A 23244-nucleotide genomic window follows, 5' to 3' on the forward strand; every position below is an offset into this window, starting at 1 on the left:
TGACCAAGGAAGCACATGCACAGCTGCACACAAAGCCGCGGATAGTTAACTAAGCATCAAAAATAACGTCCAGAGGCAGCGAGCAGGCAGAAAGCTGGCTGCAAACTCTCTGTGTGGGAAGAACTGGCCGAGTAAAAGTGCTGAACTACCTCTGCAGCATTTCAGGTTCAGGCTGTGCAGCTGGAAGCCTGTCGGTATCTAGAAGCTGCTATTTTAGGGCCACCGGTCCACAGACTGAAAGGAGCAGCATCCAAGCTCAACTCTTCTAATGTCATGCTCGGTGGTTTAGGGTTCAGCTCTGGAAGCAAACGGGAAAAATAACACCCGTGTGGCTGTTACTGTAATTGTATTGATGACGGCTGAACAACGTGAAGATTTCTGTGTGCTGTACAAAAAAGAATGTTATTTGAAAGTGTTCAGATGTCTTTTTCTTCAGGATTTGTTGTTCTACAGATTTTGCAGTTAATAACTAGTAAAATCACCAAAATTTGCATCTTAACCCTAATTATTTGAACTGTAAATAATGTCCAAGGGGATTCCTTCTTTTACATGTGACCCTAAACTTACAGTTTTCTGTATTTAATTTTAAAAAACAGCATAATTCAACAGATAATTTCATTATTTTTACACTTCTTACAGGTTTTGAACGTGTTTTTCTGGCAGATTTTCATAGTATTTTTTTACAGTATGAATGTTCAGGTCTGTTCTCATTCTCATACTTGATCTCCGACCACACAAAATCAGACTTCTTTCAATGTGAAACGCAGATCAGACTGGCACAGTTCACTTTCTGCAGGAGCTCAGATCACTGACACTGAACTAATAGTGATTTTTTTCCCAAATGTCCCACCTCAGAATAAGGAGGAATCCCAGCGTGCCGGGCTTCAACTTTAATATTAAAAATACTATTTTTGAACCCGTATGGATGCACACCTCACCGCTGATCTCTTCCTGAGGCCACCCAGGAGCCGCTGACTGACAGACGCTGGATGTGAAGCTGCCTCGCACAAAAAACAAGAGAAAAAAAGAAGTGTTCCTCTTGTTCAGGGCACATTCTTACAAAATGCTTGCCAATGCTTAGTTAGAGATTGCTGGATTTGATCCTCTAAGTAAACATGGACTTGATTTGGGCCTGTTTTATGTTTTAATTATGTGTTTGTACAAGCCCTGCTGTCTGCAGTGCATAAGGTACCGTTTCCCAGCATGTGACAGGGGATTTTAATCAAATACTGAAAGACATGTCAAAAAGTACACAAAGTTAGTTCCATCAAGAGTGGGTTTGTTAATCTTTCGATTGTGTCGCCTCTCCCCGTCCTTGTTAAGCAGCTGTGTTTGTTTCTCCGTTAACATGATTGGTCACCCTGGTTTTTAACAGTTTGTTACACTTCCAGACAACTCATGATTGTCTCCAAAATAATTCCAAATGGACTGACGCGGGCCTCAGCTTGTCATTTTTCTTCCTCTTGATGTTGCAAATGTTTGAGCAGTCCCTTTTTCCTCTGTCTTCACAGGGCCCTCCAGGTCCAAAGGGGGAAAAGGTGAGTAATCGAACACTTTGATATTTTAATGGTGTCGTGTTTTTCTGACGTTTGGCGCAGCTGCTTAAGGAAATGGTTTGACACTTTGAGAAATACTGCCACTTATTGGCTTTCTTGTTGCGAGTGTTTAAAAGATGGATAACAATCTTGTGTCTGTATTTGAAGTCAGAGCCAGCAGTTGCTTAGCTTAGCACAAACACACAGAAAAAGTATTAATTTGTTAACCAAAAAAGGTTAAAACTGCATTATTTTCTCGTTCATTCTTTTACAGTGTGTGACTGTAAAATTAGTCTTAGTGCATTAATATTCACTAAAATTGTAATTATTTTTGCATTTTAATTTATTTTTTATTTTTTGCAGTTTTGAACAATATATTAACAGTTTTTGAATGCAGGTACATATATGCATTGCAGTATACATTACAAGACTTCCTCATTTATGCAAATATTTTAACCATAATGTGGTACTTGCATATTAAACAGATCCTCATAAAATAAGGAAATGAAGAAGAGAAAAAGAAGGGAAAAAAATCTTCTCAGATGTGTAAATACATAAATACAGTACTTTATACAGAACAGCAAGTAATCCTGTCATTCTTCTCATTCTGGCAGTTCCACTTTTTTTTGTTTTTTTTTTTACAATTTTGAACATTACAACAAAGAGAACAGTTTCCAGTCTCTGTACTAAGCTAACTGGTTACTGGTCGTAGTTTGTTTTATCGCACAGACATGAAAGTGATTCAGTATCCAACTTATTTTGTATTTTTGCAGGTCAAGACCATAAAAATCTTTGTTTTCGCTCTGCTCATAATTCATTTGTCCTTGAATAGTGTCATCTGGCATCCGCTGCTTTTATTTGCATCGTTCCAACTTTAAGTCGTGGAGTCTTAATATTAAAAGTTTTCTGCCTTCAAAAATCCACAGCACAGAACGTTAAAGACCAAATGCCAGAGCGCTGAACCGAAGCCCTTAAATGCCTCGCTGAGCATTCCTCGATAAAACAGCAGCAGAGCATGCAAATCGACCACACTGTCTCTTTATACGTCTGCAGGACTAAATGTGTGACTGTGGAATTACACCAGAGTTGACAACGCCCCTGAATTCACTTTGTATGGAAACAGGTTGCTGCTTGGAGGCTTTAATGTGCAAATATCTAAAGTTCTACCGAGGAAGATTAAAAATTTTACAGGCCTTCTATGAATGAATTAAGTATTTATGCATGTTTGTTTGAAATGAGTAGAGACTTGGGTGATAACTTGAGGATTATTGTGCTGTAAAAGAAAATAAATTAAATGGAAAAGCGTCAGAGAGAGTGCAAAGCAGAGATAAAGTCAGAGAAACATGACAATCTGTGTTAGTTTTTAACTATTTTTAAACACTATGCTGTTGTGTTACAGTTTCTTAATGTTAATAGCTTGTAAAATCACCAGAAAAGTGTTAATTTACATCTTAACCCTAGAAAAAGAGGTCAAAACTCGCAATGTCCCCTCAGAAATCTTTAGCAAATGATAATTCTTTGTTTTACATTTGATATGTAAAATTACAGACAAACAAGGTAATAATTCACCATAACCATAAAAAGACTTAAAAATGTAGAGTATCTAAAACAGAGCTTTTGGTGCTTTCTTGAATTACAAATAACTTCTCACATCACAGAAAATAGTATAAATTATTAATTTACGTTTTGGTTTTTGTAAAATGTGGAGAAAAAAAAAAGCCAAAAAAAGTCCATATCAAAGTCTGTATTTTTTATAAATGGTAATTCATTCATTTACTTTGGCTGTAAAATGACACTATAGATATTTGCTGATATTTGAAAGAAAAATGACAATCTTCTTTAACTGTTATTTTACAGATTTACCCTGTTTTGCTAAATTACAGACAATAACTATGAAAATTACATTTAAAAAGTGTCGATTTGCATGTTACTATGAAAAAAATAGGCAAAAATGGAAATAAAGTAGAAGAAACAAGTGATCTCTGTTGTTATAAATCGGAATTCATTGAAAAAGAAAAAATGGATAAAGGACTGAACAATAAAATGTTTAAGAACAATTTTCTCAAAAATATAAACAGTAACTCACTCCTTTACATCATCTTACTGTAAAGTGACACAATTTTTTATTGTATTTAAATGAGCAAAACAGATTTTAAGATATTTGCAGTTATTTCAAGGAAAACGTTTTTGTTTTACTTTACAAATTTTTCCTGTTTTGTTAAATTACAGAGAATATGTAATAAAGTCACAAAAAGAGTAATTTTCAGTGTTGTTTTCACTGATGAACACCAGAAACCAACAGTGTGATTGTTTTTCTCCCGCTGTGCTTCTGAAAACAGAAAATCGAGCCAATAACTGTGACTTAACAGACCAGATTTATACGACAGTGAACATCCGTTATGATAACCGCCGATTAGATGCTTGTTCTCATGTGAACCACTTCATCTGCACTTTTTACTGAAATGAAAAGCAACTGTGTGCATTCTTCCCACCCAAGACGAATACAGAGAGCATCAGTGTGGCCATTCGCAACTGTTTTCCCGTTAAAATTGGGTTTTTTTGGAACAGACGCTCGATGAAAAATGATGAAAAATTCCAAAAGCTGTTTTACTCGACACTGCTCAGGCATTAAATTGAAATTAGTTTGAGATGAGACGGTTTAAGAAGTTTGCCGTTGTCCGATTCTAGAAGGATTGAGGTTTTTTATTTTACTGTCTAACATTCGGTCTTCCTTCACTTGCGTCAAACAAAAGTGCACTTTTTCTCCGGGTTCACTCTAATGTGATAAAGCCGCAGTCTTCACCGCGCAGGTCGATTGGAAACCAAATGTTTTCTCCTTCAGGATTGTGCTCCGTCCGCAGGGATCTACCCCCAAAACGAGGCACGAAGCCAAACATCTCTGGGGCATAAAATCTGGCCTGGCACTCCCCTCACCAAACCCACCAAACCTCACACCGCTGCTCTTTTTTTCCCCTTTCTTTCATACCCAATTCATGTCAGTCCTTGTTATCATAAGTGATTTTACTCTCAGCCGCAGTGAATAAATAGCTGAGGGTTCCGGTGTTATTTTTCTTTATCGACGTGTTCTGAATTACGCCTCAATGATTTGGGTGCGAGTCTTATTATTAGTGCTCTGCTTGTGTGTGTTTCTTGAATCCTTTCTTCTTTTTCTGCAGGGGGATCAAGGCGACCAGGGACCTCGGGTATGCGGTTTGACTTCTTGTGATTAGCAGATGAATGTGACTGTGTGTGTCTCCCCCAGCAGAATTGTGGGCGAAAAGGTTTGAGATGCATGAAATTCCTGGGATAGCGTTCTTCCCAAATCCAGCCAAACACAACAAGCAACGCGCCACTGCTTATTTCTACATCAAAAAACGGGCAGCGAATGTGCAAGATACTTTGGTGTGCTTTTCAAGATGCAAAACCCCCAAATATGAATACAAGCTCGTGCACACCAGCCGAAGAGCTCTGCTCAGTCTCAGCGATAATCAAAAGGCAACTAGCTCTGTCTCTATAATTACACATAATTCCCTTCGACGTGACATATTCAGAACTTTAATCATTTCCAGCTCTGTAGTTTGACATTTATATAAAAGTGCTGCTTCTAAATGATGATAATGTGAGTGCTTTTCCACGCTTGACAGACTCTGAAATGAATTACTCGATCTCCGCTTTAGCAGTTAGCTCTCGTTTTTCCTCGAATAATGGTTAAAAAATGAGGCCTCTTTGAAAAACAGACGGCGCAGGTTTGTTTAAAGTAGATTGCATTAACCGGGAGGGTCACACGTGCACGTGCGTACACACTTTCACCTCTTCTGCGTCTGCTGTTGCTCATCAAGGCCGGATTGCGTGGAGTCGGAGTCACTTTAAAAGGCTGCGATTGATTTCGGTGAGGCTGGAGAACATGGAGAGGTTTGCCGACGAGGTTCTCGGTTTGTTTCGCTCTCCCGAGAGGATCTGATCCAGGTTAAGTGCTGCTGCCCACCCACATGCTAGCAGTTTGACCATTAATTTTGTCTGCTCGAGTTGTGCACGTCAGGTTTCTTTTATTTTGAAAGTCAATACAAATGGCCTTTTACTGTGGAATTTGATTAGTGGCCTCAAAGTCTAATGTTACTCATTGAATGGCAAGTAAGGGATTGTAGTTCTCTGACAAACACCTTTAATTCGCTTTGTATGGACACAGGTTGCTGCTTGGAGGCTTTTAAGTGCAAATGTCTAAAGTACTATGAATGAATTAAGTATTTATGCATGTTTTGTTTGAAATGAGCAGCAGCTTGGGTGATAGCTTAAGGATTATTGAGCTTCAAAGTACAAGAAATAAAATGGAAAAGCATCACAGAGAGTATTAACTTGAGATAAAACAAGAGAAACGGGAACATCTGTGTCAAGTTTAAGTGTGGGATGATGCTGGTTGTTTTGTTTTTTTTGGTGCACTGTAAAAAAAAAAAAAAAAAAAAGTATAATCGTTGCAGTTGCAACAACTGCACGATTGCAACACTGAGAAAGGAAATACCTCCGCTGCTGGAATGACTCTCCATTTGGATAGAATTTCTAGCCCATGATTTGTTCCCTTTTCACCTCAGAAATGGTGTCATCTATCAGTTTAATGATTTATACTTTGAAAACAGCGGCGCGGCTGATGGAGCTTTAACAGGAACTAACCGGGTCCTATTTGTCTTCGAGAGTAAATAAACAAAATGTCCACTTCAAGATGGCATTTCATTAACTTCAAATTACGACAAAATTGTCCCGTAACAGGTATAAATTAACAGAGTGTCACATATGAAGGACTACAGGGGCAGGAAAGAAAGCGAGGTCACAAGTAAATCATATTACCTCCTCCGAGAACAGCATATTGACTCTGCACATTCAATTAGTAGGTAAATGTGGCGGAACAGTATTAGAAGGACTTCCTTAATAAATGAAGGCATAACAGGACAAGAGCTGACTGACCTTGACTCAGTCTGTCTGTCTGGAAGTGAAGCTCATTTCATGCCCAGTATTGACAGTGTGCAGGCAGTTGATTAAACCCATATGAAGCACGTATAAACAACAGAGCATGTCACGAGCATGTCCTGCGTGCACGCCAAATCAAATCAATCAAATCGAAACGGATTTAAATGTAGAATAATGCAAAAGACAGACTTGTTGTTGCAGCTACACGCATATGTATTTCTATATGGTGTGTGCAGAGGGTTCAGTTTGGCTTTTGTGTCCAAAGATAATAAAAATCGCTACATTCGGGGCAGAATTCCCTCACAAAACGTCCACTTCCTCAGTCTGTTCCCCATATGTCAGGGTCGGCCATTTGTCTGCCCCTACAGGCCAAAGGTCACATCCAAAACGCCAAAGGTTAACCAAGCAGCAAATAATAAATTGACCAGTTTTGACCAACAAATGCGCGGCCACCACCGGAGTTCCACTTGTGGGATGCAATTAACAGGAATCATCGCTGTGTATCGCTGAGGAAAAGGTGTGTGTGGTCTGTTTGAGGGATGCTGCAGCTGTCAAGCAAAGGTTGGAGAATTCCTGGAGGAAAAATTCCAGAGATTTTCCGAAAAAAATAAAAACTGCCCTTGTTTGTCCGGTTTTTGGGATTTGACCAATTTACAGTCCAAAATAAAGAGGCCATGATTATATAAATTCCAGGATTTCAGTCGTGAATTATTACTATTTGTGTGTGAAAAGCCTTAATGTGAATTTCCCTCGAGATAAATTATCAGATTCGAATCCGAGCCTTCAAATGAATGTATAATCCTGCACTTAAGTGTATTAAAGCCATGTGTGTGCAGCAAAGGCCACAGCCTGTAGTTGGTTGGGATGTTTCGTCCTCATATCGGGCCCTATTTTGTTGTTTTTGTGTTTACTACAGATGCAGTCATCTCGCTTCAGGCACATACATAGAAATAGAGCTCCTCACCAAATAACCAACATCCGTTTTGGAGGGGAAAATCAAAACAGAGCAATCTGTGAATGGTTAGGATCCTCTGTCAACCGCCATGTCATTATCATTCTCACACATAGACATGAGCAGGACGAGGAACTAACCCTGTCGAGCTCCTCTGTAGAGGAAAGATCAAACTGGTTTTTTTCTAGGGCAGATAATCCTTTGCTTTCTTCCAGATTTCAAACGCGCATCGGTCAGAGAGGTTGTCGGCATGCCGTCGACCAACTTCTTTCCAGAAAAAACACAAGCAAAAATCCAAAAAAGTCCATTGCCTGGACTCTTTCAAATCGTAATCCAGAGCTTGTTTTCCTTCTTCGTCCTCAAGATGCCTGAGGTTGTAAATAACTGTAGAAATACTGGTGCATAGTGGCACACAGCGTGGCTATTGTCTGCACTGTAAGAGTATCCGTTGCTCTGCTCTGCTTCAGGCCTGAATTAAATAAGGCTGCCTTGAAAGCCACATTCTTAATGAGCCATGCTTTTTGAATTATCTCTGGAGAACCAGAGGGATGGCACCAAAGCTGTGTTTGGAGAGGCCAGATTTTATCTTAAGCCTGAATATAGATGAAGATTGATCTGCTATAGGCTAATGTTTATACTAGTGCGGCATGTCTAGAAGAAATATTTCATGAACCTGCGGCGTCAAGATTAGCATGTCGCCGTTACGTTAATGATAGCATTTACGTTTATAAACCCTGTCCATCTTCTCAGTCTATTTCTAGGTTATTTAAGCTTGTGAGGAAGATTCAAAAGCTGAAAATTGGAGTAGTTTTAAAGCAACATTTGCAATATTTCACAAAATAAAGACAGGGTTTCTATGTTTAATGGATCTTCCCAACTGAAATGACGACTTCCCCTCAAGAATTGTACAAAAATACGGACTCCTATTAAGTATTGTTCAGCTGATTCCTTCTTAAAACAAAAAAATAAAAATAAAATGCAATGTTGGTCTTAAATTTGTACTAAATGACCTCAAACTTATTTTGCAAAGGAAGGCTTTCATATATTCACTATTCATTACACATAGTGAAAATTTTCAGGTGTTTTTTACAATTTTCACGTTTACAAGTAATATTTTCAAGATGCACAAACTACTCCCTGTACAGATATTTTAAAGAATTATAAGGACAGCAATAGCTCGCGCACTTGTTCACATTTCAGTTCGAAGAGCAAAAGCTTTTAGGGCGAGGAGGATCTGATGTGTTTGAAAGAAATCCCTATTTTGGGTCGCGCCGGCTGGTGCTGCTTAACGTCCACAAATCCAATAAAGTGGAACTGCTTACATTATCCTGACCGTCGATAGCATCCAGGATCGGCTTTCAGACACCGAGGAACAAGACACCACGGGTGTGCAAGTCAACAGTTGTTGTTTTTTTTTAACCTTTAAACTCCTAAAACTAATTTTGGTCATTAGCAGAAACCAAGAGGCTGGTGCTGGTGATGATTCTGGCTTATTTTAGACCAGAACAGCAAAGTGTTTAATCAATTACTTAACATTTTGCTGTTGATTTTGCACCTAAAGACTACAAGTATTGCCCAGCCCAGTTAGCTTTGCTCCAATTCGATGGGTTGTAGTCCATTTTTCAGTGGACATCTGCCTTTTTTGCCCATAAGCACGCAAGAAACTGCAGTCAAATAAAATTGCATATATGTATGGACAGTCACCCCCAAAATGATGAACTTCAAAGCAGCGTATTTATTTGACTACAGCATTCGAGAACCGTGTTTAGCAGACGAAATGTCACTGTTTCTGGATGTGGATTAAAGCCACCATGCAGCTGTAAACCATTGCTTCCCCTTTAACAAGGAGAAGACCCACTGCTTTCTTCTTTTGATTCACTTTTCATGATTGAATCACATCTGTCATGGAGTTTGTTGACAAGCGAATTGGAAACCGTTTGATTGAATTTCCATCAAACATCTCAATCCCTTGATGTTCCCGTAAAAAAAGAAAAAGAACAGCGAACAATGGCTCTCCTCGGTTTACCAGCATGTCGTTGCATGATAATGATCTCAGCAAATGTCTGTCAGGGTAAAGTGGAAGAAAACAAGAGCAAATGCCTACTTAGCTATGACACTGGATGGTCATTGTACACACAGGAAGTAAACTTGGATGTTTAAAATGAGTTAGAATCGGAATGCCTGGTCCAAAGAAACTCATGCACGTCACAATGTTTCACATATACATTTGTAAGAAGAGTCAGCAGTAGGATGCTTATCTTTTTCCTCCTTTAACTGTTGTTGTTCACCCAGTGTTTGAGTGTCATGCGTGTGTTGTGCCATGTTCTGCTGTTTGTCCCTTTAGGGATTGCCTGGTCTCCCTACGCTGGCTGCTTTGCACAGCAATCAGATCCTGACTGTCAAGGTTTGTTGGTGGTGCTGCCCGGCTGCTCGGTCCGACCCCCGTGCAGCACACACACACTGGAAGTCAATGAATCACTGTCGGGCTGCTCCTCTCTAAAGCACCGATGATAGAGCGAGCGCAGGAAAAACCTCCGTCTAATTAATCAAAGCCAGTCAATCGTTATCCTCTTCTCGGGAGATTTGTGTTCCGTTCTACATGCCAGGTCTCCCACTGCAAGCAGAGGTGGCCTTTTACCAGCGAGTAATATGGAGCTGACTGGAACAAGGAGGAGAAGAAATGCCCTGGCTCGTGTCCATTGATGCAAGAATGAATGGAGGGAACACTGCAGGGAGAACGGTGAACCAAAGTGGCAAAGTGTTTTTCTAAAGCTCATGCTTACGGTTCACCACAAATCCACCAATTTGGCCTTCAGGATGGTTACAGAAGCTTAATACCAATGGACACTGGCGGAATAATGCACGCATTGAAAGGTTGAGTTCAGTGTGTGCAGCTCTCAGAGTCGGACTAAGCAGCGGGCACGATGATGATGATGACAGCACTTTCACAGAGGAAGAGAAATTCCCATTTTTCCAGGGGGATTGTGGCTTGATGGCAACCCCAGAGGTGGTAATTATGGGCTCCGGATGAATAACTTCCGAAAAAGAGCTGGAAAAGTGTGGATTTCTCATCTGTGAAGGTGCTGTAGCCGGGTTCATGAACACAGGTCTTTTCTAACAAAATCTGCATTTGCTTCTTTCCTCCTCCTCCACCTCTGCCTCCTCCTCCTCATCTTTCTTCTTCTGGGACTTCATCCTTCTTCAACCTTCTCTCACCTCTGACCTCCGACTTCTTGACTTCACACACCTGCTCAGATGGTCTTCCCTAAGATCAATCATGGCTTTCTTTCCGCTGACCAGCAGCTCATAAAGCGACGGCTCATTAAGGTAGTGGGTTGTGTCCTCTCTCTTTCTCTCTCTTACTCGTCTGTCTGTCTGTCTTGCCAAGTCTCAGCCAATCACTTCTCTGTGGCCAGTTTGCATGCAAGCCTTCAGATAGACCTGTCACAAGCACTTGTATACTTATTGTTAGAGTAATATGGAAATTTCTTCTTTTTTGTCGTTAAAAAAAGCAAGCTTTTATTAAGGTATAATGAATTACTGTCCTGGCACTCTTCAAAGAACTTTCCCCACCATTTAGATTACTTAGAATTTCTTTCAATCCAGTGGAACAACGGACCACACATTTTCAGTATTTCCCTCCCACCTGATTATTATACCTCTTTACAGACAGATTTTTTTTATTGCAGACTCTTTGTTCAACTCATTTAGGATCGCATTCATTGTAAGGGATTACTACTGCATCTATAAATCATGACATTACTCTTCCTTGTTGGATGCTAGCTCCAAAATGCTCTCTTCCATGTTATGAATGGAGGCCGCCCATAGCCACCCACGAGATTCATTCCACCGCTCCTCTCTTCATTATCATTTAACTGTAGAGCCTCTAGTCTCGGTGGATCCAACAATATCACGCCGTAATGATGCTGATTTTGTTGCCACACAGGGAGATCAGGGGCAGGCGGGACCACCCGGGCCACCAGGGCCACCGGGCCCTCCTGGACCGAGAGGGCCTCCAGGTGACACTGGAAAGGACGGACCCAGAGGTGTTCCTGGTCTACCAGTGAGTATTGATTTTTACCTCACATCTGCAGCAAGTTTGGTAAAGCTATCCTGCAGATTTGTCCTTTAAAACAACAGATTGTGATTCATTGCTGGGAGGGTTTATTCCAATGAAAACCTTCCTAATGAAGCTACGTTGCAGTTAATTTCCCGACATGAGTGCGCTCCCAGGGGAATGTTTTACTGTATAGATTTACTTGGTTGTTTAACATTTAACATTTTCCATGTCTTTAAGCCTGTCACTGGCTAATTTATGTGAACTGCCTGTGAAAGAAAGAAGAAACAGAAAAAGGCCTGTCAGTTATGTTCAGCAGTAAAGCCTTCTGACGGCTGCAGCTGATCTTTATTGTCTTGGCGATGGTCACAACGAGGAGTGCAAAAAAATAAAATAAAATAAAGATAGATTAAAAATAAGTGTTGTTTATGTGTTGCTTTCCAAGTTTTTGTTTTCAGCTCTTCCAGTTGCAAAAGTTGTTGGCGTTTTTTTCCCCAAGAAGAGCAGCTTTTGCTGTCTTGAATTACTCAATGAAGAGGGTGACGAAATGTATCCCGTAAATGTCACAGAGAAGTAGAAATGGAATAATGTTCTGGAATCTGGACAGAGCAGGAGTCTTGTTGCTGCACCGAGAGCTGCAGGAGCGTCCAAGAGTCATTTCTGAACCAAAACGGAGACGAGAACAAGGTTGTTGGCTGGAGACAGTGAAGGGTACAGGTGGCACAGCATGATAACTTGGTACATGAAGAGAACAGTTCTGGGCTCCTCTTGGCAACCTGGCTGCCATGCACGATATAGTGGCTGTCGAAACTGTGGGACTTCATATATAAAATGTGGCTTCTTTTACACTGAGTGCTATTTTTTGGTCATATTATTCTCAACTTTTCAGAGCTTTTCCATTAACTGGCTGTTTTTATGCTTCTTTTAGGGCGATCCAGGGCAGCCTGGAGAGACTGGACCCATGGTGAGCATAAATGTTACCTTTTCAAAGCCCATTTTCATCTCGATCTGCGGTTGAACTTGGATGCTAAGTTTGCAATGAACACTGAAAAAACTGCTGTTCTATAAAAATAACCCAACCTTAACCCCAGTGTTGGGTCACTATGGAACGCTATGGTTTGCTCATTTGACTCAATATGTTGAGTCACTGCCTTCCTACTTTAATGTTTAATATGACCACTCCTACTGCCACTAATAATACTACTAAATGAGATATTCTGAATATGTATAAACGTACCACTGTGATCCCACTGAAAATGTGACTTTGGGTGATGTTGCATTAATACAACTGACTTAAACTGACCTGACGCAACAGAAAATGTAACCAATCAATAGAACCACCTAATACAGAGATGCGTTCACAAAAGTCTCACAGCAATAATATGCTACCTGTAGAACCAGACGCAATCAGAAAATATCAATATTGGTATTAAGGTTGGGTTAGTTTTTGTGCTAGCAGTTTTTTTTGTTTGTTTGTTTTTTTTTTTAGTGCGGGAGACTTAACCTTCTGCACTCATATTAAATTTCATATTATGTAGTGTATTATTCAGCTTACGTTGTTGTGAAAGTTGGCTTTCGAGCTTCTAGCACCATGATCTTAGATTGTCTTCTTACAGTGCAATTAGCTTACGATTATGTTACTCTCGCAGGTATAGTATTCTTATTAAGTCACCATAAAATCCTGCCTGTTGTGAGTTGTGCTAACCTCTGACCTCAAGAGAAGGATTTAAAAGGTTTGTCAATGGATGAGTGGTGAAATTAACAAACCAGCAGCTACAAAGCAAGCCCTAAAAACTACTTTCGTCCAACAATAAACTAAAATATGTGTTTTTAGAAGCAATCCAGCACTTAAATTTAGCATCACTGAGTCACTAAAATGCTGACTATGGACTCAACAACTAGCTTACAAATAGTTCTTATTTGCTTTATTGTCAAGACTCAAATGTGGAAAAAATACCAGTTGCATGGATTGGATTTTTGCCAATATCCAATTTTCTAACTCATTATACCCAATACATGATCCTAATATATGCATGTGTTATGTTAGAAATAACTGCAGATGTTCTGTCATGGAACTAACATGTAGTATTATTGTTACGGCCTGCTGGAAATTCAGTGCTTTTCAGTGTGTTGTTCACATTAGCCAGGGAAGTCGTAATTACTTTTTTCAACAACATTTTCAAACAAACTTTTAACCTCATGGGTGTTATCTGCCTGTCGGTTCATGTAGGTCTGATGCCAGTATTTAATTTTGAAGCCTTCATCAGCCAATACCAATGGGGAGCCAATATCATTGTGCACTCCTGGTCCAAAAGCAACAAAATCCACCAGCCAACACCTCCAAAGCATGTGTTGAATCAGTGCAAAGACGAATTTGCAAAGGGCAGTTCCTGGAATTACCGAAATGATGTTACAGATTCCAGTTAGGCAAACAGTCAAGTAGAATTTACTAAATATTTATTATATCATCATTTATACCCAGAAATATTTAATGGTTAACTCATTTAAACTGGTGCACGACATATATATATATATATATATATATATATATATATATATATATATATATATATATATAATATGCATAAAAATTGATAAGCGATTCGGGTTTCATTAATATTTACTCGTTTCTATAAACCATAGTGAAAATTAACGACACATTTTATGATAACCTGCAAAAATGTGTGTTTTCTCTCACCAACCCCCTTGCGCAGCCAGGACAAGCTGTTCCACTTAACAGCAACTGGATACCTCTTGTGATGTTCAGCAAATAAAGCACTTGATTAAAGTTTCCTCGTAAAAAAAGCTGCACCGAATAGGTCGAACCGAATTCCAGAGCAAGCGAGGAAAAGGAAAACGTGACACGAAAGCACCCGCTGATGTCAGATTTCACAAGTGCAGGGGAGTGAAGCTTAGCGAGGCCGACAGACGAGGTCCTATCAAACGCTTTCATCGCCGATTCATCTCCTCTGACCTTTTCGTGGTGTGGAAAAATTTGGTGGATCTGGAAAGCAATGGACGGAGGAAGTAATTGAGGCGAAGTCGAAGCAGTGAAAAAGACACCAAGGAGTTTAAAAGCTGAAGTTAATCATTTTGGATCACTTAACAGGCTTCTATCAGCAAATTTGACTCCTCCTTTCTGCTTTTGCTGGGTTTAATTGGGTTTTTGTGTGGTTTTGTTTTAAAATTCACTGTCATGAATGTAAAATCTTGAATGGATGGTTCCAGGTGTTCTCCTTTAAGTGCTTCCAAAACCCTAATCACAGCAGCTGGAGTACTTCTGCAAAGATGAATAGTGAATCCCGTTCAAAAGAGCCTTTATGCAGGCCTTTGAATACAAAACTAAGCACCACTCGCTGTAATTCTTGAAATAAGGCGTGCTCATCCATGAGTATACACACAGCATGACATTAATGTACTTTTAACAAGGAGTTATGTCATCATCTGGAAATCAGCCCCCCTCCTGTAAGGCAGCGTGGGATGAGCATGTCCCAGTAGTTGTAAGAAGATGGCTGCAGTTGCCTTTTAACATCCTCTGATTTCAGTTCAACACTAGGTTGTTTGTAACTCCTTGGAGAAAATAAGCAAAGATCGGATAATGGATAGGAAAGACCGGTTTGTGTGGTTGATAATTTGGGTTGGAGAGGGAATAAAAAGAAACTCTCCATCCAGAAGCACACCATCGGTCCACATCCCCGATTGAAATCAATATGAATTAGATGTGCATAAGCAACAAGACCAACACTTTGTGCCGCAAGCTGCGAGGATTATCTCTGATCGGCACTTTTAGTTGTGCAAAAGTGAGTTGGAGATAAGGATTCTGAGGTCGCCAGTTAACCAACTTTTGCTTCTTTAACAGTGCTGCAGGAGCTAGCACCCACTTGACACACACAGCTCAGCGTTTTTTTATGGGTGTGTTTTTTTTTTTTGTTTTTTTTTATGTAGATGCTATTGTTAAAGAGGCAAAAGTAGATTCCAGAGTTTTCCAGCAGCCTTCCAGGACATATGGTGCTGGTTAGAAGGATTAAGCTCTTGTGGAGCAACAAGGAGGAGGAGGAGGGGAGGGGGGTGGAAAGAAGAAGAAGGAGAAGAAAAGGGAAATATTTTCAGGACTCGGTTCAAAATCATCAGTGCCATAAGGTCTCTCTGGGGTAAATTAAGCTCTCTAAAGGTGGCTTGCAGCCTTGTACACAGCTTTCATTCCTTTTTTACCCCCAAAAAATATGGAATATGTCTTAATATGTTCCATCCATAACTGAGAAAAAACTTCCTGCGTATGCTTTTTGGTGTGATTTTCAATTATACTGCAGACGTTCACTGATCCGCTTTTACGTCCTTTTTATTCCAAAGCCACACAATGTAGCAGTGACTCACCTTGGAATTTAAAAAAAAATGCACAGCAGGCATGCATGTAGGGAACTAATTTTCTTAGTATGCCTCTATAATGAGGACATACCTATAATATTTTGGTGTCCTTGACTGCGTTTTCCTTTAATGTGGAGCCAAACATGAGGAGCAAAGATGTGAGCGAATGGCTTCAGACATGCTTCGTGGAATCAAGCAATGTTGTGGCAAATGTCGAATAAACCATTTTTGTGGGACAAATCTGTTTGTTCTTAAAGGAAAATCTTTTTTTTTTTTCTCTTCTTTATAGCCTTGGGTCTCGTTATTATATGGTTTTAGAGGGTATAGTTACAGACAGGGCCACAGCCAGGATTTTAGAAATGCTGAGGTCATGAGGTCATGTTTACATGCTCAGGGACTGCAGATGGAGTGCTGCCAGTAACTAAATCTATTACAAAGCCACTGTTTTCCCCTCTTACGGCTGCATAAAATGTAAATAACAGTCCAGATTTAGCTCAAAGGACTTCTTTGACTACACTGACTTCTGTAAATTTGACCTCTGTATATGTTGGTTCATTTCCTCTTTCTAAGACTCCCCCGCATGAATTAGTATATCATTCTGGTGGAGAATAAAACTACATTTTCATTTATGATGTTTCTTACCTGAAAACGGTATATAGTTGATCTAAATAATAGATGTTCTGATCAAGTCTCAAGGATCTGGATTGGGGTTAATAACGACGCTTTTTAACCTACGACTGATCTGTTGTTGACTTCAGAGAGTGAGATGTCAGGGATGCAAACTTTTAACTATTTTCTGAGTGATTGCAGCATTATCTACCAATAATAGGATAATTGATAGCACAAACAGACCACAATGGCAACTCTGTTACACCCACAGGGGTAGAAATTGTCCAATTCGATCCCGGCTTGTCTTTAATACATGAGCTCTGGCTGGAGGTCATGAAGCATTCCAGAAATCTTTGTCATGGTGGCCCTTTAATAGCGAAACCCCTATAATGCTCTCTGCTTGCCAACATGAACCCACCCTTAGTCCGAGTGACTGCCTCCTCTGATTACTGCAATATCAAACTGGTACTACAGCTGATGTATTATCTAGTAAAACAGTAAAACCAAATGAAACTTGATCAGGACATCCCTAGTCTAGATTAATCAAAGCCAATTTCAAAGTACAAAAGTGTGTAATTATGCAATGTGAGCTCCTTGGAAGGTGATTTAACATCCTAGTTTCCTCCAGATGTAAATAGAGCTGACCTTTGAGTCCCCAGAGTTAGCTAAAGCCCATGACTGTGCAGTAGATTAGCATAATACTGTCCTCTCCACGGGCATCATAGATAAAATGCATCCAAGAGTTCAACCCCCAAAGGAATACAAGCTCCCAGTCCACTGTAAACAGTCTAATCTTAACCCAGTGCAGGAGCAGTAGTTATTTGAAGGTAAGAATACAGGTGGAAACTAAGACATATAATGCAAATAACTGATGGAACTGCTTCTTTTTTGTCTGCTTGATGACTTACCTATGTGCCGGATTCTTGCCAGTTTGTTTATAGTTTTAGCACCAGCAAAGCTCGTGTAATTGAAAAGTCTTTAAAAGTTTTAACTTGTGTACACGGTTTAAATAAAGCACACATGTCCACAGTCTCCTCAATGAGTACAATGTTGTGCTAACCTAGACCTACAATGCCCAAACTTAATACAATAACGCTCAGGTTGTCCAAACAATAACGTGACTTTAAAGTTGAAAGCACCACCATTTAGTGTCAACAGTATAATATTCCAAAACTTATCTTATAGGAGAAGCAAAGGCTTTGCACAGAAGCTCCTAACCTGCACCCCAAAGCTCCAGCGTGGAGGTTTTCTGTGCTTTGATCAGCCAAAAATAATATTCCTGCAAGAACTGCACACTCTGGAAGTCCCTTAGCTGCTGAGGGTTCAAGCACTGCACCCTGAGTGTGGGAACTGACCTGGCACTTGCCTCATTGTTTGTCATTTCCAAGTCATAAATAAAAGTACCAAACATTCAGGGCTTTGTATTTGTGCTCGGATGTGGTACTTGAATAGGCATCCTGGTTGACACTGCACATTTGTGGATTTTTTTCCCCCATTTTGAATGTTAAATGAGGCACTTGAGGTGTAATATACTGTCCTATCATGATGAATGCTTTTAGTTAAAAGAATTATGCTTTTTCATGCAGATGTTTGGATTATTCTCAGGTTTAATCTTCGAGCAATGTTGGGGCCCAAAGTTGAGAAGAAAAGAGCCAGGACTTCCTCAAGGGTGCTTGACTTTCTGAGAACTCTCCTTTTCAGCCAGTAGCTCCTGAGTGCTCTCAGATGTAGCCAAGCTAATTAGCGCTGAGGCGAGTGGCACATGCTCTCACATACCTAGTGGGTCATAAAGATGTTTACCAAACCCTACTGAGGATAGCTAACAAAGGCTTTTAAAGGCAAGCGGGAGGAAAACCTTTTTCGTGGTTGGCCGGGATAATGAAAGTTTTTCATTGAGGTTTTTGTTATAAGCGCGGATGGAATGCACTATAAATGAGCTGCAACTGTGTGGGCCATTTCTGTAAATGTGAGAACTTGTTGCTACAAGGATTTTAACAGGCTAATTTCTGAAAAATGGAAATTGAGAATGGGGAAAGTTTGGAGCTTTATTTACTTGGTGATCGCCTTGTTTCACCAACAAGAACGAAACAAGATATGACATGATCAAACAGCAGCTTATTCCCAGAAAACTGATCATTATTAAGTCATAAGTTGGCCACCAATAAACTGCGCTTCTTCTTCATGGAAATTTGCACTGACAGTCTAACTTTTTAACCTGAATTTTTAATACAGGCACATAAACCTTTATCTTTATTGTGTCCAGTTTTATTGCATCAACACGAATAAAACTAGAAAAGTTGCTCGTGTAGAGGGCTTGTGGGGCGAAAGGTCTGCCTGGCCTTGACTCAAGTGCAAGTGAAGAGCCAAATGGCACCATTTACTGTGGATCCTGAGCCCAAAGTGAGAAAAAAGTTGGCTAACATGAAGTGTCATAACAGCCAAGCATAAAGGTGTTGATGAACTGCTGTGGCACTGCAATAGCTCACGGTCTTGTTTTAGCAACATGGAGGGAACCACCTTTCAGTCTGGTTTCTCCTTTTATTCCTGGAGCTTCTAGTGGAGCAGCTTGAGGATCCAGCATGTCGTCGAGTTTTACTGTGTCAAACAGCAAGTTGAGTCAAAAACTGTCCTTCCAGACTCATACATCACCGATTTAAATCTCAGTCAGTGATGTGGCGCCTTTCTCGCCCTGGCTAACTTATTAGAGTTGTACAGCTTTCCAAATACTGGCCCATTTAGGTAATGAACCTCCCTATGTGTTGGACTGTAGACTCCGAAAGCAGCGCTGCCAAACAAGACAAGTTTTTACAGTCACTAAAACGAATAAAGACAGAGATCAACATAAAAGATAAAAAACCATAAAAGCTTTTGTTATTCATGGTCTCATTAGAGATTCATGTTTATGGTGCAGTTCAGTGAAAAGAAGGCACAGAGTGAGTGGATTTTCGTTCCTCACTGGAGAATAAAACAAGGGATTGATTGTGATTCGGTTCTGCCTGAAGGGTGTGTGCTCACTGCATGAAATCCTACCACGGGCTTTGCCAGTCTCTCTGCTGTGACCGTGTTGGCTGCGGGAATCATATTATTTCATCTGACATGAACTCTTTTTGTTCTGTTTCTCTTTCACTCAATCTCTCTATGTCTCTTTTCTAATTTATAGGGACCTGAGGGGCCACAAGGGCAAAAGGTAGGTTACAGAACATCATTTCTCTTTCCTCTGATATTTCTTACATTGAATAAAGTGAACCAGGTATGTTCTGTATTTAAAATTCCAAACTAACAGCTAATATTTTTAGCATTTCAGTGATGTTGTGAAAAAGAGTGTTAAATCTGTTGACTGTAGAAATTAGAGATAGAGAGCCGCAGCCAGGGTGAGCAAACACGAGGAAGGAAAGAAAAGAGAGTGACAGAGCAGGAGGGAGACGGAGAACAGAGAACCTGGAGCTGAGTGCTGCAATACAGGCTGCTGGGTCCCTGGCGACGTTGATGTGGGGAACAGATGTAAGCCATATCCAGCCATCAGGTAGCTGCCAGTGTTTGTTCAGTGTAACCCAATCAGACACTTCCTGTCTGCGCTGTCATCTGTCGGCAAGGCCTCCCGTCGACGTGGGAAGAGGGGGTCAATGATGACACACCGCTGTGTTAATGACTCATAAGCCAGGCCCCGAGGCTACTCAATTAGATCTGCAGTGGGGCCACAACAAGAGTCATTCAAGTTTTATCACCTTGGTGACCGATTTGGTGGCATTTTCAGTCGTCGTCGGTGCATTATGTAAGACCCCGAAAACAAATAGATACACAGAAAGAAATGTTTTTGCCGCAACTGCTGTCCCACCCATCTCTAATACGTCTATAAATGTGGCCATGGCAACAGTGCGTCACTTTTATTTTGAAAGCATAGAAATTGCCAACATAAGCAAACTCCTAAGAAGAGAGTGGGAGTCCATTAAGATGGTTTAGTCTATAATTCCTGCGGCGAATGACAGTACATTTTTATTTATGTACTTGTCTGCCTGAAAACACTGAAATTTTCTAACTACAGCCATATATATTAATAATAGAGTAACTGACGGCACACATTTAGCACTGTGGACGTTTGTCTTGTGCTGACATTGCTGTTTAAGTCAATGAGATGCAATGGCAGCTCTATTACGGACACTGGCATATAAATTGCCTTAAACACATGAGCTTTGGCCGGAGGTCATTAAGCATCACAGCCATCTTTGTCATGGTGGCCCCCTACTAGCTCAACCCCCTACAGTGCTTTCTTTTTGCCAACTTGGACTTGCCAATGGCCTGAGTGACCACCTCTTCTGGTTACTACAGCATTAAACAGTACATGGCACCACCTGGTGGCACAACCAGGTACTACAGCTACTTTACAATACTTGCAGTGTGTATTATCTAGAAAAATGGCCTCCCATTGGTGTGTGGGGTCAGTGATGACACAGCCGTGTTAATGACTCACAAGCCGGGTTCTGTGGCTACTCCGTTAGATCTACAGAGAGTTATTGAAGTTTCATCCCCTTCGTGAATGATTTGATGTCATTTTTATTAGTCATTGTCATTGCATTACATAAGACCCCGACAACAACAAATACACAGAAAGACAGAAAGAGATGTTTTTACTGCAACTGCTGTCCCACCCATCTCCAATACATCTGTAAATGTGGCCATGGCAACAGTGCGTCACTTTTATTATGAAGGCATACAAATTGCCAACATAAGCAATCACTAATCAGAGAGTGGGCGTCCATTAAGACATACTTGGTGTCCTCAGAGTCTAAATTATCATGTAGTGAGTTAAAGCAACAAAGCAAAACTTAACAGTTAGACATTAAAACCACCTCCCTGAGATTGTGAAGGCTCCTTTTGTGCCATCAAAAATGGACACCTGACCTCTGGAGGTGTCATGTGGTGTCTGGCGTCAGGATGTTTGTAGTCTGCATAGACGAGATCAGATTAGAATCTGGGGAGTTTGGGGGTTGATTCAAGGCTCTTGGTCGGGTTCCTCAAGCAACTCCCGAGGAGTTTTTGCAGGGGAGCATGGATGCATTGTCCTATCTAGGAAATGCTGCTGAAGGTTGGAGTGTGTTGTTGCTATGGAGTGTTTAGTCTGCGGCAATATGTAGATGGATGTCAAGGCAACCAAGTGATCTGTCTCATTCTGAATTCAGCTTTTTAAGAAGGGGAAAAAAAACAAAATAAAACTTCTCAGTTGAAAATCTATTCTCTGAAATGATTTCAGCGTCTGATGGTTTGTTAATGCTGTGAGAAACTTCTACCTTGTATGTTCAGGATTTAAATGAATCCCTCGGCAGTTCAACATCTGTCATTGAAGGAATGTGTCAAGACAAGACGTTGTTTTGCGATTCATCTAAAATTAGACTTTTATCGAGCAATGTGTAGCTTTGTGTGGCACATCTCACCATTTAAGAGGACTCTTTTCCTCAACAGAACTACAGTCAATCTCCATGTCTTGCCATCTGCCTACATTATCCATATATTGTCCATAATGTGGCAGACATCGAATTATGACATGAAGTATTTAGTCTGGTCTGGTGTTGTAACATCCGCACAGACTGTGTGAAGACGTCTAGATGTTAACAATAGACAGATGAGCTCAGGAACGCTTCTGCAGACTGTTTAATCTCAGGTCTGTTTGGTTCTGGCGTGAGGAACTTTAGACTATGCTGTTGCATTGATTCTGACTATTGAGATATATAACATTTCCATTTTTGTTTCTTTTTTTGATAATCATGCCCTTTATTTTTTTTATTTCCCAGGGCTCACTTGGCCCTCCTGGCATCCCTGGCGTTGACGGACTGAAGGTGAGATAAAACAATGACTGACTGGTACAAATTCTTGTGATTTAGGGCTATAAGGAAGTAAATACTGTTGCTGAATTGCCTTTATTATTGCATCATTTCTCACTTAGCATCTTTCTTTTCCAGTTAAACAGTAGGATTTGTGACAGCAACATGAAGCCACTTCACTTTTTAAAAGCTTTCAATACTCAACCAGCTGTTTATTTCTTTCCAGATAGATATTTGAAACTACGTAATGCTCCATTTTTGTTCATTCGTACACTTTATCCCTCGAAATTTTGCCTGAACACGTGTGACTCTTCAGAAGAAATTCAGAAAGCTCATTTCTATTCACCGCTGATGGTGTGTTTTTATCTCGCCAAGTCCACTCCAACATATTATTTTTCATTAATCTTCCTGCGCTTTTTCATATTAGAAAAGTTCTTGCTCGCATTCTGACAATTTCAAACCGCTATTCTATTTAGGAGAATACCCCTGGGCTGCATCTTCCAGTCTCAACCGCAAAGTTCCTGCTCTGGCTGCCTGCGATTCTGTTCACACACTCATTTCTGCTTTTCATTCTGAATAAAGAAGCCACGGCGCAGGTGTTTCACAATAGGAGGGGGAAAAAATGGAAAGGCGTATTTATTCCAGAACAAAAACGGTGGCATAAGAGTGAACGGAGAGATGATTGCGGCGTCTTTCTAATGTTGAGCATGCATTCATAGAGATATGAGAAGAGAGGCACGCATGGATGTAATGGGAACCAGAGTGAAGAAGTTTCATATTTGAGTGAAAGCCATGCAAACTCTGGATATAGCAAAAGCTGAAGGCTTAATTCCATACTTGTGAAAGGAGCGGAGTTTGCCAGCACCCATGAAATAGAACTCCAATGCTGTGCAATGCAGTTATAAAACAGAATCTGTTATGGTATGTAAGTCTCACTCATGCAGAAAGTTG

General features: G+C 40.4%; 1 protein-coding gene across 3 annotated transcripts in view; it reads left to right on the plus strand.

Annotated features, from left to right (window-relative positions):
• The window catches only part of LOC110965472 (collagen alpha-1(XXV) chain), a 177518-nt gene that overhangs the window by 116046 nt on the left and 38228 nt on the right, over nt 1–23244 (plus strand). The window contains exons 5-12 of one of the 3 annotated variants that reach the window (XM_051943661.1): nt 1512–1538; nt 4712–4738; nt 9791–9850; nt 10702–10773; nt 11393–11509; nt 12432–12467; nt 19638–19664; nt 22264–22308. In XM_051943661.1, coding sequence (XP_051799621.1) covers nt 1512–1538; nt 4712–4738; nt 9791–9850; nt 10702–10773; nt 11393–11509; nt 12432–12467; nt 19638–19664; nt 22264–22308 — 411 coding nt within the window. Of the gene's footprint in view, nt 1–1437; nt 1539–4711; nt 4739–9790; nt 9851–10701; nt 10774–11392; nt 11510–12431; nt 12468–19637; nt 19665–22263; nt 22309–23244 lie in introns of those variants that run through there. The other 2 variants (XM_051943660.1, XM_051943659.1) reach the window with 2 other exon arrangements.

Source organism: Acanthochromis polyacanthus, chromosome 23 (assembly GCF_021347895.1).
Source record: "Acanthochromis polyacanthus isolate Apoly-LR-REF ecotype Palm Island chromosome 23, KAUST_Apoly_ChrSc, whole genome shotgun sequence".
Taxonomy (NCBI): Eukaryota; Metazoa; Chordata; class Actinopteri; family Pomacentridae; genus Acanthochromis; species Acanthochromis polyacanthus.